A 19,829-nucleotide genomic window follows, 5' to 3' on the forward strand; every position below is an offset into this window, starting at 1 on the left:
AGCATGTGTTGTTTTGAAATGCGTGAGGACTACGTGCAAAACATACAGCAGATACATTTATTTATTACATATTTATTGCTACATCAGCAACTTATGGCTATTTTGTGGCCAAATGGATATACATCAAAATATAACATGATAAAAACTAATTCGTATAATATAAAAAAATAAAAAAATACTTAGACAAAAAAATAAAATATAAATAGATAAAATTTACAAAAAAATTTATTCAAAGTTAAATATGATTTTTCACCTCCTTTTTTTTTCCTTTTTTTTATTATTATATTTATTTATTTGTTTATTTATTTTTATTTTATTTATTTATTATTATTATTATTTTTTTATTTTTTTTTTTTAAGGGAATGGGTTGTTGGGAGGGAGAATGGGGGTAAAAAGTTTGCTGTGCCTTCATGATTAATTTTCTGTATTGTGTAATCTGTTGTGATATGCAAATTGAAAAAAAGTTATAAATATATTGTACAAAAAAATATGATTTTTCAGTTCTATTTTTGATTAAAAAAAAAATGTAAAACTCTTCCTGGTGGTACCTTTTTAAAAATGTCCATCAAAGTACTTTCCTTATAAAAATTTTGTCTAATAGAATTTAAACTTCTAAATTCCAACAAAATATGTTTGATGGTGAGAGCAGTCTGGCAGTTATTACATTTAGGTGATTCTTCGTTATTTAATAAATATGAATGTGTCAACCTAGAATGTCCAATTCGACATCTGGTATAGAGCGTCTGATCATGCCTGATTTCAAAATTATAATTTGCTAAATGTCTTTCATTTAATTTCAGGTTCATTTCATATAATTTGTTGTTGATGCAGTTGTCCCATTCTCTTTGCCATGTTTCGTTTATGTACAAATTTATGGTGGGTTTCAAGTCATTAGGAGGAATTAAACATTCGGTCACATTTAAGGAATACAGCAGATACAAGGCAAATATTAAGTGAGCACCCATGAGTAAAAAAAACTGCTACTGTGTTTGGAGAAACATAATTGGTATCAGTTTACCTTCCAGGATTGGTTTATTGTGTTATGCTGTGTTGCGTCTCTTGTTGACAGCATTATCAGATCATTAATAATCTGGCATGAATTAGCATATTAATCAAGCTCAACTGGTACTTTTAGCTTGTGTGATATACAAGTAACAGGATTTTAAGGTAGTAATCTAAAAGTAATCTAAAATGTTTTCAGAATTTATGATCTAATAAGAGTAACCTATTGATTACATTACTAAATACAATAAAGGGCACCTATGGTGATTAATCTACTTTACAAGCTGTTTGGACAGAAATGTGTGTAAGTATAGTGTATAAACTGTCATATTGGGGTGAAATAAACACACCCAGTGCTTTTTTTTCAAATTTAACAACATAAAAACAGTGGACCAATTGGAGCGGTTTTCAGATCGACTGCAACTTGATGTAGGAATGCGGTCCCCCCGCTCACCAATATTGATTGACAGCTGTGCGCATTAACATCCCGGTAGTCACGTGTATAATCATTTCAACAAGAGAGGACGAGCGCAAAGCAGCCGGGTATAAAAAGTCTGTTAAGTTTGCTAGGTTCATCAATTATCATCAAACGTGATCAAGAGTGAGTTTCACAAGTTTAAAATGTTTTAAAACAGAGCATGTGTGTAATGAATTACAGCGATTCACTTCAGATTCACTTAATCAGCACAGCCGCGTGTCAGAACAATTATAAAAGCGAGTGCAAAGCTTAACGCAAAGCTTAAAAGCTTGTCTCTCAGTGTGTGTGTGTGTGTGTGTGTCTGCGCTATGTGTGTGTGTATGTCTGCTCTATGTGTGTTAGTGTGTGTGTCTGTGCTATGTGTGTGTGTGTGTGTGTATGTGTCTGCGCTCTATGTGTGTGTCCTCGCTGTGTGTGTGCGTGAACTTTGTAATGACATTGTGTGTGACTCATTGTTGCAACTCCACAAAAACTGCATCAAATACTGATTGTTAAAGTTCTTACTGTAGTATTTCTCACACACGTTACGTGAGATCTGCTTCCTGAGGCAGCCGAGGGCGGCGATTGCTGACAGGCACGTGGGAATGGTGGGCGGGGAGGACTAGCCTTAAAGGCCCAGTACAAAAAAACAGCAATAACTTTTACCCAGCTATAATATAGACACTTCAAACAGCTATAATAAGTAATCTGATGGGTGTTTTGAGCTGAAACTTTACAGACACATTCTGGGGACACAAAAGACTTATATTAAATATGAAAAAAGGGGTAACCTATGTGCCCTTTAAGTAATCAGCAATCAGTAAAAGACTATGCAATCAAGAAAATGTACAGTGACACTGTAGTTTGGCGTAATTATGCAGATGTTTTTTTTTTTTAATTGGTTTGCAAAAACTGTATTTTATAATATATTAAAACAGAAAAAGATCATTTAAACTGTAATAATATTTCACTATCAGTATTCTTGATCAAATAAATGCAGGTGATCATAAAGGCACATGCACACTGGGATGATTTTAGCTTGTGCTGATCAGCGACGTCATGACTAGACTAGGATACCAATACGAGCGAAATAGCAGGCATAAAAGGGTCATAACTAAAAAAAAAAAAAATTCTGGTTTGCCGCACCGCAATAAAATAACTGGCTGACCAATAAGATTTGCACTTTGTAAAAGCATACAATTTGATGGTGGGTTTCTTTTTTTCCTCCATGGCTTGTAACTTTTGCCCACAAATTTTTGATAGGGGGTTTGGACACTGTTGTGGAGGAGGTCAACCAGAAGTGAAAAAAGCTTATGAATTAAATACACAAAGATAAAGAGTGAGGGTGACTACTGCAACAAGCAGACGTTTACATGTTCACTGTGCTTATCGCCAGTGAAATAAGCTTGGGTATGAATGACGAAATAAATAGTGAAAAACGCTGTTGATAGCCATGAGCAAAATCATTCAAGTTAAATCACACCTGTCGCAATCAGTGGTGTAGTCCTAAAAAAAAAAAAAAGGTGGTGTACTATTACCCACCCAACCCGCCCATGCTGTTTTATAATTTTACCTCAATGTTTCAGCGAGACATCATTCAGTTGACTAAGAAAAACTCACGAAATTTTCTCACAGCTGCTGTGGTCATCAGGGGGCGGGAAAATGGCGCAAAATATAAACAAAAATGCACCAATTGCAACAAATTAAGATGAGAGTTAAAAAAAACATTTGGTGTACAGTTAAAGGGGATGCGAATACAGGTAAATTAGGGAAGTATAATCAGCAAAACAAGTGAGTATACCGAGGGTATACGCAATTATTGATCCTCAGAAGTCGTAATACCCAAACAGCTTGTGGAAAAAAGTAGGCATACCGAGTATACGTGCGTATAGTCCCGACTACACCACTGGTCGCAATAATCAATATATTAACTTAGCACACCCTTTTTGGTGATGCAATGTGTAAAACCCATCACATAAAACCAAATGTTTTGCTTAAAACTACTGAAGGTTTTGAAGAACTCTGTCGCCACTGGTTTGCTTGGTTTGGGATTTGTGGAGCTGCGCATTAATGGGTTTGCTCTTTAGTGTTTGGACTTTCAGCAGTGAAAATTAAACCACACTTAACTAAACTGAACTTCAACTCTGAAAACTGGACTGACACTGTTTCAATTGACTAAAACATCTACGTTAAGCTGCTGTGACACAACCTACATTGTAAACGTGCTATAGAAATAAACATGAATTGAATTGAACTCATCTGAATAACCTGCAGTCAACTTCTATGAAAGTGACATTATAAAAATGGCAGAACTTCCCAAATAACATTAAAGGGCACATATTTTACCTCTTTTTTTATGATTAAATATTACTATTAGGGTTCTTCTGAGTGTGCCAGTTTAGGTTCTGTTTAAAACACGATTCAGATTTTTTTATTATAATGTGCTAAAAAGTGTCATGTTGGGGGCGTGTCCACAGTTCACTGATTTAGGGGTGTGTTGCTTCACGTGTAAATTAGTTTCGGCTTCCCGCCAACGTAACAAGGGGGGCGGGGCCATGAGCTCACCCGCTCTGCGTTTGCAACAGAGTCTGACAGGCAGACAGAGAAGGAGCTTGAGTGAGAGGTACAGCATTCAGTCGTACATGTACAACTCTGACACAGACCAAGCAGAGAGTACAAAATCATTTGTGTCTTTGTACAGTTTTACAGCCAACTGTGTGCTAGTTTCAAGTGCCGAGCTTGTACACAGAAACTAATAATCACGCACACTGAATTAACTTTGACTGAGGCACCGGATGCGCCGCTCGAAGCCGCGACACGGCACACCAGACACACTCTGTGGCGCGGCAGAAACATGAAGTGTCCCGAATCGTCGCGCCACGCATTTTTGAATTCTAAACATAGGTTTCTGCAGCGGTCCGCGGCGCCCAGCCATCGACTTGAGTGTACCCTGATAGAAACCTATGTTTAGAATTCTAAAACGCATGCTAGTTAAGATCACAGGGAGCTTCTGGGATCGCGAGAAATGCAAACGGCTGAAGTATAAGGTAGACTCAATGAGAAGTACACATGTTTGCAAACCTACCTAAAGATACAACCAATAATTCCGATTAGAGCGATAATGTGGAGAATATTGCTCTTGTGTTGAGCCCAATGAGCCTTGCATCTAAAAATAGAGCTAGCGTGTTCCTTTAGTGATACTGCTTTGACTCACGCTGAAAATGTCGGACGTGAATCAACAAACTGAGGATATGATGACGCGCCTGTCAATCAATATTGGTGGGCGGGGGGACCGGTCTCCTACGTAAAGTTGCGGTCGGTTTGAAAACAGCTCCAATTGGTCCACCGTTTTTTGTGTTGTTAAATTGAAAAAAAAAGCACTGGGTGTGTTTATATCACCCCAATATGACAGTCTATACACCATACATGCACATTTGTCTGTCCAAACAGCTTGAAAAGTAGAATTTTTACCATAGGTGCCCTTTAAATGAAATTAACATTTTACATTCTACATTAGGTGTTAAAGTATATATTAGGGTATTTGAGTTATTTACATCAAATGTCAGAATCTAAATAGCCTTCAGAATGAAAGGCTTTGGCTTTTGGAAGTGTTTCTCCCCATTTGCATTATTCAAAATGTTGTTGGATAACTAATATATAATCAGCGACATAAAGTAGTCTGACAATTACAACAATATCACTCATTGCATTAATTTCTGTGACAAAATATTGCACAACTTTTATTATGAATGGCCTACGTACTTTAAAAATAAGCAATCACAAACCTTACCAACAAATAATTTTGAACACTAGCGTGCTGCATTGGATTAAATAATCAACGCATACTGCATTCCAGCATCGCTCAGCTCATATCAGTCAACTAGCAACACTTAACAGTGACTGCTGACATGGAGGTTTATCCAGAGGGAGGGCAGCAGATCAGCAGGAGGAGAGTGATGGAAGAAACAGCAGGAAAAAGAGCTTCTAACAGAGGAGAGTATTTATAGCGGCTCGCCAGCTGTTGCCACACCAACCCGCAGAAGAGAGAGAGAGAGAAAGTGAAAGAGAGAGAGAAGTGTTTGTCTGAGATTGAAGGAGTGGGCACGAGTTTCTATTTTAACTTGAGTGGTGCTTTTAGAAAGCGCATGTTCTGTTCGCGCTTGAAGAAAAGTACAGGTGAGCATCTACTTCTCTCCATAAATCACCAATGAGGTGCCATATTATTCAGCAAAATGGAGAAAGTCTAAGAGACTTCATCGGTTTTTCTGCAGATGTAAAGGTCACACTAATCTTGTGTGCTCTCAATTAAATCTTAAAATCTGTATATTTACACCTGGAAGAAAGCTTTTGGTATATCAGATAACAAACAGATGAGAATAACACATTCCTGTTTACTGTATATCTGAGGTTTTAATCCATTTCTGTTGTGCACTTTGGTTACTTTCTTGATTTTTTAGTTCAAGTAAGTTCAAGTCAAGCTGAGCTGTCATTCCACTACCTGAGTGGACATAAAGATGAATGAAATGTCATGTCTTGCAGGACCATAGTGCTACATAAATAAACAATAATTAATATATAAAACAATGCCGGAGTGGCACGGTGGCTCAGTGGTTAGCATTGTCGCCTCACAGCAAGAAAGTCGCTGGGTCGAGTTCCAGCTGAGCTAGTTGCCATTTCTGTGTGGAGTTTGCATGTTTTCCCCGTGTTGGCGTGGGTTTCCTCTGGGTGCTCCGGTTTCCCCCACAGTCCAAAGACATGCGCTACAGTTGAATTGGATTAACTAAATTGGCCCTAGTGTATGAGTGTTTGTGGATGAGAAAGTGAATGGGTGTTTCCCAGTACTAGGTTGTGGCTCGAAGGACATACGCTACATAAAAAGTATGGCGGAATAGTTGGTGGTTCATTCCACTGTGGCACCCCTGATAAATCAGCGACTAAGCCAAAGGAAAATGAATGAATGAAAACAACGGCAGATGTCATAGCTATTTTAAACCTATACATAACTAACATACCAGAGGGGTAATCTAACTATACATATACTATACATACTTAACTTTAAACATATACAAGCATGTTTAACATCAGACAAAACAATGTTGCGCAAGATATTGTGCAAAAGAGGTAAACAAAGCAAGTAGTGCAACATGATTGTGTGGTAACTTCACAGGTAAACGTTGTTTCTCTAATTGAGTCCCTGTAAGGTGGAGTTTAAGTAAAGTGTACGGTGCATATGAAAAGAAGAGTGTTTCACTTTCCTGTTTTTTCTATGGTTGAGTGTATGTAGAAGATTTTCTGAGGCCTGTTCCATGATGGTGGCTCAACAAACTCAGGATTACAGGATTAGTATCAAGCTTACTAAATCAAAACCAGTGTAATCAGGCTTTGTGGATGCCATGATGCTGGTTAATAGCTTTCACTGTTAACTCAGGTTTGATCCTGAGATTTTTAAGCGAATGAAGGCATAAAGACGGGACATCAGTAGCAAACAGCCATCAGTCAAGATACAAAAAGATAAAAATAGCTGTCCATGAAAGAAAACAGCTTAATTAAAATAGCTTGCTTTATTAGCACAAGTGAAGTTGTCAAGTCTGATGAAGAGGCATGTGCTGAGAAGTTACAAGCTTCGTGTCAGCCTTTTTAATTTAATAAATTAGCATGTCTGGAGCTTTGGTGTTGCCGCCTTTTTGAATATATAATTTGCACAAGTGAAGTTGTGACATTTGTTTGTTGATCATGTGTACTGAGTATACTAACACCGAGAAATCTAAGCTCGTATGTAATATTTTTGAAAGCTTTACCTCCTGATTTAATAAAATAACATAAAATAAAGCTTCAAATTGCATCTGTATTTAAAAAAGCGCACATTCATTTAAATTGTACATTTTTATAGAATTAATCTTCTTGGCAAACTAAAATTGTGCATGTCTAACTGATTACAGATATAATAATAATTATAATAAATATTATAATAAATAATTATTGATGATTTGGTTTTTAAAAGGATTTATTAAATAGTGACCTCTAATTTGAAGCAAAAGAAATAGAAGATGTGGCTTTATTGCATCAAAGATGTGTTAATATCCTCACAGGTGATTGGTTGAATCTTGGTTTGTCATCATTAATACCCTATAATGGTGTTAAAATGACAATAATATCACTTATCGCAATAATTACTGTGAAATAAAATGCACATCACTTTTTTTATGAATGGCCTACATAAGAGACTTCAACAACACAAGAAATATTAATGAATTCATTCATTCATCTTTCTTTAGGTTAGTCTCTAATTCAGAGGTCAGCAGAATGAAGCACCAACTATTCCAGCATATGTTGTATGCAGCGGATGCACGGGGAGAGCATACAAACTCCACACAGAAACGCCAACTGGCCCAGCCAGGACTCAAACCAGCAACCTTCTTGCTGTGAGGCAACAGTGCTTACCATGTCGCCGACAAAAAAATTATCTAGCACAAATTTTTGATTACTAGTGTGCTGTATTTACTATTTTGGATGATTTTATCAATACAAACTGCATTGCAGCATCTTAAAGCTCACCAAGTATTTTAACATAATGAAATAGTTTTACACTTTGCATTTTAGTTGTAACATCAACATTAGCTCATGTGCTTTTTAGAAATACACTGTTACTGCTTCTCAATCATTTCTGCATGTGAATGTTTTTATTTCTCCTGTGGTATTTGAAGAGAAACCTCTGAAACAATGTGAACTTTTTATCAGTCTCTTTCATAGCGTCACTCTGAATGGTCATCTAATCTCGCCTCATTTTCTCATTGTTTCTGAAAGGTCATTTAACAGCTCAACCCTCACCGTTAAAGTGCTGCATAAAAGCCCTTCAATTTATTCACTGAGCATCCTCTCTTTTCTTTCTGAGGCAACGTCTATAATAATCCAGAGTGTGCAAAGCAGCAATCAAAGCAAAAGGTGGCTACTTTGAAGAACCTAGAATATGACATATTTTCAGTTGTTTCACACTTTTTTTGTTAAGTATATGATTCCACATGTGTTAATTCATAGTTTTGATGCCTTCAGTGTGAATCTACAATTTTCATAGTCATTAAAATAAAATAAAAAACTCTTTGAATGAGAAGGTGTGTCCAAACTTTTGGTCTGTACTTTGGTCTGAAAGGTGATTTAAGAGACTTTGAACATGACATGGTTGTTGGTGCCAGACAGGCTGGTCTGAGTATTTCAGAAACTGCTGATCTATTGGGATTTTCATACACAACCATCTCTAAGGTTTACAGAGAATGGTCTGAAAAACAAAAATATCCTGTGAGCGGCAGTTCTGTGGGTGCAAATGCCTTGTTGATGCCAGAGGTCAGTAGAGAATGGCCAGTTCGAGTTCATAGAAAGGCAACAGTAACTCAAATAACACTTTTGTACTTTTTAGGTACTAACATGTACCCTTGAGGTATTTATTTAGACCTTTAAGGTACAAATTTGTACTTTTCCAAAATTTACCACCCCAGTGACAGCTCACGTACCTTTATTTCTTTGTTTCTAACTACTGCTCCAGAGGTTTAGTTGCAAGTGCACAAGTTTACGACACAGTTTGCGAATGTTGTTGGAACGATGGATTTGGGAAACGTGAAATCAATTAACTAACGTTTGTAACGAAAGAACTTGCGACCTTAGTTGGCTAACGATGACACCCCTGATTGGGCAGAACGAAAATTAGCTCGCTCAATTAGCTAGTGAGACTATTACACACAGACGGCAGTCATGTATTTCTGTGGGCGGGGGAAATTAAATAGTACATATTTCATATCGCAGCCTCTTGCGATTAGCTAATCGCAACATTTCAAATCACAATTGCTATTTGATTTCAATTAATTGCACAGACCTATAAAATGCATAATTTTCAAAAGCCTCGTTTTTCACAGTTCAGAATGCAACACAAACAAAAAATGTATGCAATTTGGACAGCGTTAGGGATGCAACGATTAGAAATTTTTGTTGTACAATTACAGTCTAAGAAATAATCTCGGTTTCACGGTTATCACAATTATTTGCATTCATTGATTTCAAAAGCCCATTAGTTTAAAACTAAAATTATTTAAAATTTGGTTTTGTAGTTCGGGCCTAACTATATATTTGTTGCCATTTTAAAAGTTAATTCGATTGACTATATAAAGATCAGTGGATATTATTGATGCATTTATTGGGTAAAATTGCTACTTTTTAGTGTCATTCAATGTTTTTTTGGTCATTACCAATGCACTGTTACCTTAATTGAGCGTGTGGAGCGCGGCAAAAATAGACCCAGTGCCAAAACTATCACGGCACTGCTGCTTCAGTGACACTCACGCTTCGCACTGACACGCTGCTTCTGCATGCAGTATATAAGCTCTAATCCGTTAACACGGACGCCAAAAAAAACACGCGCTGCTCACGGTTGCGGTGTAAAACAGGCTTAAGTCTTTCAGCACTCTCTTCGAAAATACTCGATTAATCTTGCCTGGCGGATCAACACTCGCCACATGATCGCTCTCATCGGCGCCATTATTTGTACTGTAAGTGGGTTTGCAAACCCTTTGTAATTTACATTGTTTCTTCCTCAAACTTCAGCCGTATGCAGTTCCCGCGGTCACAAAAGCCCCCGTCATCTCAACTAGGTGCGCCTGAAAAGTGTGAATGCGTTGCATGTGTGTCCTTCCATTTCATATAACAAACTTGAAGGAGCTTGCCTTAATTAAAGGCCTCAGTCATAGTCAGTCCACTGTGCGTTGTTATTAGTCTCGGTGTACAAATTAGCTCACAGTTGGCATAACTTTGTCTAGTTGCTGCAGTTTTGTTCCGTGCAGAAACACGTGATTGAGAAGCCTTTACGATTAATTAACCGTGACGAATTAAATCGTGGTTAATAGTGAAACCTGTTAATCGTCGCATCTCTAGACAGCGTTTTCGAAAATTCATTTCCTAAAAACACGTCTCGGTGTGGACTGAAGGCCAAAACGGAGAGGAACAAATACGCATTTTTAAACTAAAGCATATTAGTGTGCACACGGCCTCTGTAGGATGCTTACCAAGACATGCTCACACTCGCCCTGTCCTGATTAAAAGACAACTGTGAATCTGCTGACCACAATAGCAACTGCTTTCAGCAACTGGCAACACACTCCTACACACCCGGCTGTGAAATGTGTGTGGATGCACGAAAACACAAACTGGCCTGACGTAATTGCGGGTGCGCGGCATGTGTTTGTGTGTGGACGTTCGCTTTGTCCTCTCTGGTTTCCTGCTGTGGTATTTATAGATGCCAAGGCTCGGGGCACAGATTCAGCTATAGAGCCTGGCATTCAGAGCACTGCAGTCCAGTACAAAGGCTGACCCTGGATCTGTCGTGAACTGCACATATGCTTCTGAGAAGCCATTGTGAGCTACTGTACTTGAAGCGGCATGAAGGAGGTCGAGGTTAATAAAGCTGACCTGCTGTATGAAAGAAAAGAGAGAATAACAAACAGAAAGAGGAGGATGAGCGTGGCATGTGGGTTCTGCCGCATGAATGCCGGACACATTCCAGGTCAACACCCCTCCCTGAGCTAAATCTGCACATTTATGCATAGAAATCATAGATTATATTTATATAGTAGCGTCCAGATGTTTGTGGTCAGATTGAATGTTTTATGAAGGCTTGTTTAACTATATTTAACTATATAGAAAGTTAATTTTTCCTGTGATGCGTAAAGTTTCAGCATCATTGCACCAGTTTTCAGGGCTACAAACCATTAGAATCATGCTGATTATCAACTCAATTTCTTATAATGTTGAAAACAGATGTGCTTAATATTTCTGATGAAACTATGCATCGTCTGTTCATCCATTCATTCATCAATTTGTCCATCTGTGCTTTTATCTATCCATCCATCCTAGCCAAGCTTCCATCCGTCCATTAATCAATCTGTCCATCCATCATCCGATGGTCTGTCTGTGTGTCCATCACACTCCATCTATCTTTATATTATCCATTCAACTGTCTATGAATCATTCAATGCATCCAGCTAGCCATCAATTTATCTGTGCATCTATCCATGCTTTCATCTATTCATCCATTCATCAATCTGTCCATCCATTTTTCTGTTAGTCTGTTCAACTATCCGTCCATCTATATGTTTATCTGTCCATCCATTCATGCATCCAAGTATCCACGCTTCCATCTATCCATCCAGTCATCCAATAGTCTGTATGTCTGTCCATCCATCAATACATCTATTTGTATATTACCCATCCTTCTGTCCGTCCATCCATCCATTCATCTTTCCATGAGTCCTGCAATGCCTCCAGCTATCCATCTATTTATCTGTCCATCTAACTGTACTTCCATCTATCCATCCATCCATCCATCAATCTGTTCATCCATTCATCCATTGGTCTGTCCATCTGTCCATCCATCTATATGTTTATCTGTCTATCCATTCATCCACCCATGTATCCATGCTTCTATCTATCCATCCATTTGTCCAATGGTCTGTCTGTCTGTCAATCTATCAATCCATCTATCTGTATATTATCCATCCATCTGTTCATTCATACATCCATCTTTCCATGAGTCCAGCAATGCATCCAGCCATCTATCTATTTATCTGTCCATTCATCCATGCTTCTATCTATCTATTCATTCATCAATCTGTCCATCCATTCATTCATTAGTCTGTCTATCCATCCATCCATCTATATGTTTATCTGTCCATCCATTCATCCATCCATGTATCCACGCTTCCATCTATTCATGCAATAGTCTGTCTGTCTGTCCATCCATCAATCCATCTATCTGTATATTATCCATCCATCTGTCATCTATCTATCCATTCATCTTTCCATGAGTCCTGCAATGCATCCAGCTATCCATCTATTTATCTGTCCATCTATCCATCCATCCATCTATCAATCTGTCCGTCCAATCATCCATTGGTTTGTCCAACTGTCCATCCATCTACAGTTGAAGTCAGAATTATTAGCCCCCCTGAATGATTAGCCCCCTAGTTTATTTTTTTTAAATTTCTGTTTAACGGAGAGCAGATTTTTTTCAACACATTTCTAAACATAATAGTTTTAATAACTCATTTCTAATAACTGATTTATTTAATCTTGCCATGATGACAGTAAATAATATTTGACTAGATATTTTTTAAGACACTTCTATACAGCTTAAAGTGACATTTAAAGGCTTAACTAGGTTAATTAGGTTTAATAGGCAGGACAGGGTAATTAGGCAAGCCATTGCATATCGATGGTTTGTTCTGTAGACTATCAGAAAAACAATTTGCATGAAGAGGCTAATAATTTTGTCCTTAAAATGGTGTTTAAAAAATTTAAAACTGCTTTTATTCTAGCCGAAATAAAACAAATAAGACTTTCTCCAGAAGAAAAAAATATTATCAGACATACTGTGAAAATTTCCTTTCTCTGTTAAACATCATTTGGGAAATATTTAAAAAAGAAAAGAAATTCAAAGGGGGGCTAATTATTCTGACTTCAACTGTATATGTTTATCTGCCCATCCATCCATCCATCCATCCATCCATCCATTCATTCAATGGTCTGTCTGTCTGTCCATCCATCAATGATCTATCTGTATATTATCCATCTGTCCATTCATACATCCATATTTCCATGAGTCCTGCAATGCTTCCAACTATCCATCTATTTATCTGTCCATCTATCTATGTATCCATGCTTTCATTTATCCATCCGTTAATCTAATGGTCTGTCTGTCAGCCAATATATCAATTCATTCATCTGTATATTATCCATCCATCTGTACATCTATCCATGCATCCATCTTTCCATGAGTCCTTAAATGTGTCCAGCTATCCATCTCTTTATCTGTCCATCTATCTATGTATCCATGCTTCCATCTATCCATCAATCTGGCCATCCATTCATCAGTTGGTCTGTCCATCTATCTATTTGTTTATTTGTCCATCCATCCATCCATCCATCCATCCATCCATCCATCCATCTGTTTATTTGCCCATCCCTCTATCTATCCATGAGATGTTTAATGCATCCAGTTATGTGTATTTATCTGTCCATCTATAAGTCTATCTATCTATAAGTCTATCTATCTATCTATCTATCTATCTATCTATCTATCTATCTATCTATCTATCTATCTATCTATCTATCTATCTATCTATCTATCTATCTATCTATCTATCTATCTATCTATCAGTTTGTCCATCTATGTAACCATCTATCTATACTATCTATTAATATGCATGTTGGTCTTTCCATCAATCCATCTTCCCATGAGTCCTTCAATGCCTTAAGATATCCATTTAGTTATTTTTCAATATGTCTTTTGATCTATCTATCTATCTATCTATCTATCTATCTATCTATCTATCTATCTATCTATCTATCTATCTATCTATCTATCTATCTATCTATCTATCTATCTATCTATCTATCTAACAATCTGTCTATCCATTTATCTGTCGGTCTGTCCATCCGTCCACCCATCCATGCATAAATCTATCTGCAGTGTGCTAATTCAGAAGTGTGTAGGTGTGTGTTATGTTTATGAATGTGTTAACTCTGCTTTTGACCCATTTTCCTGTAATACATGACATCTTTTTTCATCTCTGATGAAACTGGGTTGAACTGATGTGAAGTGGGCCAGAGTGTGCCCTTCTCTGGCTCAACCAGATACACCTTATGGTCCTGACGTATAGAGCCTCATGGGACATCCACAGTTTGATATCCATTGTTTTAAGCTCAATACACTTTGATACTGTGTCCTTCAACACAATTTATAATCTAACAGTTCTGATAAAGGGAATGCTGATGATGGTTTAAAATTCTAACAGCCAAATGCTAACCCATATATTATGTACAATAAGTCATGCGCTCAATCTTTAAGCTGATGTAGGGCAAAATTAACATTGGGATCAGCTAAAAAAAGCCATGAACTCAGGTAAAACCATGATCTGTCAGCAAAAGTTGATGTGCAGGAGGAAAAAATATGAGGCGGAATGCACATCCAATGATTCTCCTCACATTAAACGGTAGATCATTTGTTATTCGTTTTTTTATTTAGACTACATAAATAAACTTTTTAAAACTTTAATCCATTTCACATCTCTGCATGAAACCAAAGAGACTTTCTCTCATCGTAGACTCCTCTGAGTCGCTGTAAACACACACACAAACAGACAAAGATGGCATTGTTGCGCTTTGAGTGGGTTCCATGGGGACGTAGAGTTTGTGAGTGGACCCTTGTACTGAAATAATGAGGGAAAGCAGGACAATGGATGTTCAGAGAGAGAGAGAGAGAGAGAGAGAGAGCGAGAGGGACCCCAGAGTAAAACATTATCTTGGCACGGTAAGGATGCTCAGAGAGAGAATTTGTGCTAATTTAATGTGAGAATTCTGTCTTATTATTCTGTCTTGCTTTATTGAGCTATTTTACTTATGCTGTACTTAAAAAAATAATCATAATAATACTTATTTTGCATTAATAATGAATGAATGATATTGCAATACAAATGCACATAACACCAAAGCAAAGATTTCCCTCATAATACTCAGATCACACACACACACAAAATCAAGAATAATCAGGGATTTAAAATGAGCATTAAAATTTCATCTCATCCAAGAACACAATGATCCCAAAACACTCTCACTCACTCACTCACTCACTCACTCACTCACTCACTCACTCACTCACTCACTCACTCACTCACTCACACACTCACACACTCACACACTCACACACACAAACATAAGAATCTATTTTACTCCCACTCTAACTGCATTAATATTTATTTTTTAATGATATCACATGACCAGTGCTTACCAGAAAAACTTTGAAATATAAAAAAACCTAATTTTTAATGTTAAATTCCTAAACCGTAAAAAATTATATGATCATAATTAGTCTTGACAGTATATTTTTAGTTCATTGTAACTTACTGAACTAAGTTAATCGTGTTGTAACTTGATTGTTTTAAGTTGTTCAAGATTGTTTTGTTTGTAAGCTATTTTGGGTCAGCTTAACATAAGTTCAATGGACTCAAAACATCATTTGATTTAGTTTTAAAATGCAAGGCAACCAGGATTTTTTTTGTCATCTATTCATCATAAATAAAATTAAATAATACTTAATTTGTATAACTTCATATTTTATTGTTACTATGCTAATAATTTCCACTTTTAATGTATGTAATATTTTATTTAAACCAATAAACATTTCTATGTAGTAATCTGACATTTAAAATATGCTTATACTGTATATAAGATAACTACCTTAAATTAAAAATGGGTCAGAAATTGCAAAATGCCAAGGATAACAGTTTAAAGGTATAACCCTGTCATCATCTGCAAGATCACCATATTGCCTGTGCCCACTGGTCAGATATAAATGTGTAACATTGTTGACCCATGTATAATACTGGAGGAACTGATGTAATAATGGTTTTAAAATATTTTTTCTGTCTTTTGTCCTTTTTTCTTTGCTTTTTTATTTTAGTCTTTATAATTGTTGTTGCTTTTTGTTATGCTTTAAGAAAATAAAAATATAATACTTTTTAAAAATGGATTAAAAAAATGAGCTCAAAAGACACATGAAGATTCCTTCTGACGCAGGAACACGGTGATCCCAAAACTCTCCCTCTCTCTTTCTCCCTCTACCACTTACAAGAACACAAACTTAATATATAACCCAAAATAATGTTTACCAAATGCCATATCAGCACATTACACATCTTTATTAACTCGATTAAATCTGTATGCATCTAGAGAAATGTTTAAATTGAGTACTCACCTTTTGAACATTGTCTCCATGTCTTTGATCTGTTTGCGTGAGAACTCTTTAAACTCGGTGTAGGGATTGAACACCTTCATCTGCTTGGGTTTCGCGGTGCCGTCGTGGATGTCCAGTCTGCGGTTGAGTTTCTCCGTCAGTTCAGAGGTTGTGTCGTCGCTCATCGTTGTAGCGGGTTTCACCGGCGGCTCTTCGCTCTGTGTACCGGGATTGGTGTCGGCGTCCAGCCTGCGATGCAGCTTCCGTGCGAGCTCTTCGGATGACATTGCGGACTGTGATGATGCTCTGCTCGGGATCAGCTGTTTCTGAACACTAGTGTGTGTGGAGTTTGGGGAGGAGGCGGGGCTGCAGAGCACTGAGTCATTACACGTGAGATTTCAAGCCCTGTGGGGTTCAGTGCAGAAGCAGCGTATTCGCCAATGCATCTAGTAGTGGACTCTTTAATTGCCACGATTTGGATTTAAGTCAACATTGCGGCGGATTGATTTATAAAAGTAAGTTGCGTTGGCCGGGAATCGAACCCGGGTCAACTGCTTGGAAGGCAGCTATGCTCACCACTATACCACCAACGCGATGATGTGTACCGCTCATAGAGTGAACAAAAAAATGAAGAGAAGAGAAAAGAAAGGAAGTCAAACTGTTGTGAATAAGTGATATGGCGAGTAAATAAGCATATAATTATTCCGTTTTGGATGAACTGTCGCTTTAAGGATTAAGTGCATTCAAAGACGTTATAACAAATATGTTATATGTTACTTTACAACTGCGCCGCCTAGTGGCGAGAGAAACTCAAGCGTGCCAGTTGTTTAACAAATACACTCTAATTCTGTTGAACATGTTGCAGTTTTTCTGGTTCAGGTCTTTTGTATTTGCTCTAATAAATTAAAATTAAATTAACTATTCAAAGCAATACTGATATGAAAGCAAAATCAAACAAAAAGAGCTCAGGGGAAGCTTAAATAATGTGTCGGTGCTCTTTGGGTAAGGGATTCATCAGAATAAACACCAAAAATCAGTCCAAGACACTCCAAAAATGTGGAAAAAAGTTACAAATTTTTTAATTTTTCCACATTTTTTTGACTGCCTTGGACAGATTTTTGCTGTTTATTTATGTGAAGACCTTTATAAAGTAACTAATAACTATAGTTTCTTAACTTCTCACCAATATTTGGCTATTAGCCTTAGTTGAGTAAATTGACATCAGTAGAAATCAGTAGAATGATCTGGGTAGGCATACAACTAGCAGAATATAAGAAAAACAAATTAAAATATATTCTTCTTATTCCCGGTTTACAACCTGTCTGTCATTTCTGTATGAAACTATTATTTCATATAGGTTGTATTTTGGTATTCTCGCTCAATACTAAAAAAATCACAATTACATAAAAAAAGTTGACTTAACTTAAATTTTTTAGAGCAACAAATTTCAGGACATTTTTGAGTTTACTCAACTTAAATCGAGTCAAGTGTAGTGAATAAAAGGGTAGGAAGTTGAGTCAACTCAAACATGTCCTGAAGTTTGTTGCCTTAAAATTTTAAGTTGAGTCATTTTTTAAGTGTTGGTTCTTCCACAGACATATATATATATATATATATATATATATATATATATATATATATATATATATATATATATATATATATATATATATATATATATATATATATATATGAATTAAAAAAAAGTAGTCTACCTTCTTTCAGTACAATCATTTCCAAAATAAAAGATAACAAATAACAAAGAAGTGATAATGTGGATTTTCAGCAGAGGGTATATTCTTTTTAAAACAGAAAAGTAAACTTTTACACATCTTTTCCTTTTTTATTCTTTATTATTGAATGAAAGAAATATAATCACATCACTTTCAACACAATGAAATCATAAACGATCATAAAATCATAAATAGCATGCATTTAACAACAAGCATTGTGGCATGTTGTCGCCATCTGCTGGACAAGAATTTAATAAATAAAAGGAAAAAATAAAGGAGGAAATAACATGTTTAGACACCAGATGGCAACAGAGAGCACCGGTTGAACCGAAATTAAAAGCGAGTGATAAAGTTCTGCATGTGTAGACATTTAGAAACCTTATAAAAAACAGTGATTACAGTGAAACATAATACAACGAGAAATTCTTTAACCCTTAAGATTTAATACTACATTTTAAAGGGATAGTTCACCCAAAAACGAACATTTCCTCACAGTGATTCTAAATCTTAATAAATGTTGTTCTTCTGTTGAACAGAAGTTTTTATAAAATATGTTGGAAACAAGCAGCAACTGATATCCATAATGTAGGAACAAAAATACTATGGAAGTCAATGGATGCTGCTTTTGAACATTCTTCAAAATATATTATTTTGTGTTCGACAGAAGGTTTGCAACAAGTGGAGGGTGAGTAAATGACAGAATGTTAATGTTTGGGTGAACTATCCATTTAAAACCTTTTTTAACATTCAATAATACTCCTGGCTGCAATGAACTAAGCAAGTCAAGCAGGTAGCGTTAATTAAATAATGAACTTCAACACTTAATACCTGTTAACTAACAAGAACTAAACTCTTGAATTGTATTCTCCATATGAACAATAATCAAATCAATTTAATATTTCTGCTACTCCTCAAATAAACAAAACAAAAGAAATAAACCACAAGAAACATGAGATTTATTTAAAACACACAACTTAATTTGAACAAAATTCATTTATTGCTTGGTCATCTCATTTATTTCATAGATCCATGACATGCACAATGTGATGTTTATTATGGAGTCCTGAGGCCTACGGATTAGCTCTTGACATTCCAAATAGCAACAGAGAGCATATTGGTTGAAGAGAAATTTAAAAAGAGTGATAAAGTTCTGCATGTGTAGATATTTAGCCATATACATACAGTAATTACAGTGAAACCTATTACAACGAAATCTTATTTAACCATTAACAAGCGAATTACTGTCTCTTAAAGGGATTGTTCACCCAAAAATGACAATTTTCTAAACCTTAATGATAGTCGTTCTTCTGATGAACAATAAACAAGTTGTTATAAATATGTTGGAAACAAGCAGCCACTGATATCCACAGTAAGAACAAAAATAATATGGATGCCAGTGGATGCTGCTTTTGTGTTCAACAAAAGAAATTCAGGTTTGCAATAAGTGGAGGATGAGTAAATGACAGAGTATTAATTTTTGGGTGAACCATCCATTTAAACACCCTTAACATTTAATGATACTCCTGACTAGAAGGGATTAAGCAAGTCAAGCAGGCAGCATTAATTAAATAATAAACTTCCACACTTAATACCCAACCAATACCTGTTAATAACAAGAACAAAACTCTTAAATTGGATTTTCTATGGCGGTAGGTAGTGCTGTCGCCTCACAGCAAGGAGGTCGCTGGTTTGAACCTCGGCTGGGTCAGTTGGTGTTTCTGTGCGGAGTTTGCATATTCTCCCTGCATTCCCCCCCACAGTCCAAAGACATGCGGTACAGGTGAATTGGGTAAGCCTAATTGTCTGTAGTGTATGGGTGTGAATGAGTGTGTATGGGTGTTTCCCAGAGATGGGTTGTGGCTGGATA

The 19,829-nt window shown here is 36.5% G+C and overlaps 1 protein-coding gene and 1 non-coding gene across 2 annotated transcripts in view; both read right to left on the minus strand.

Moving 5' to 3' along the window:
* The window catches only part of efhd1 (EF-hand domain family, member D1), a 24,591-nt gene extending 8,021 nt beyond the window's left edge, over nucleotides 1-16,570 (minus strand). Inside the window, exon 1 of the mRNA XM_056474479.1 lies at nucleotides 16,251-16,570. Coding sequence (XP_056330454.1) covers nucleotides 16,251-16,516 — 266 coding nt within the window. The 5' untranslated portion in view covers nucleotides 16,517-16,570. The remainder of the gene's footprint in view (nucleotides 1-16,250) is intronic.
* Nucleotides 16,571-16,750: 180 nt separating this feature from the next.
* On the minus strand, nucleotides 16,751-16,822 carry trnag-ucc (transfer RNA glycine (anticodon UCC)). Its single transcript has one exon. It is a non-coding gene; the product is annotated as a tRNA-Gly (tRNA).
* Nucleotides 16,823-19,829: the final 3,007 nt, after the last annotated feature.

This window comes from Danio aesculapii, chromosome 15 (assembly GCF_903798145.1).
Source record: "Danio aesculapii chromosome 15, fDanAes4.1, whole genome shotgun sequence".
NCBI classification, from domain to species: Eukaryota; Metazoa; Chordata; class Actinopteri; order Cypriniformes; family Danionidae; genus Danio; species Danio aesculapii.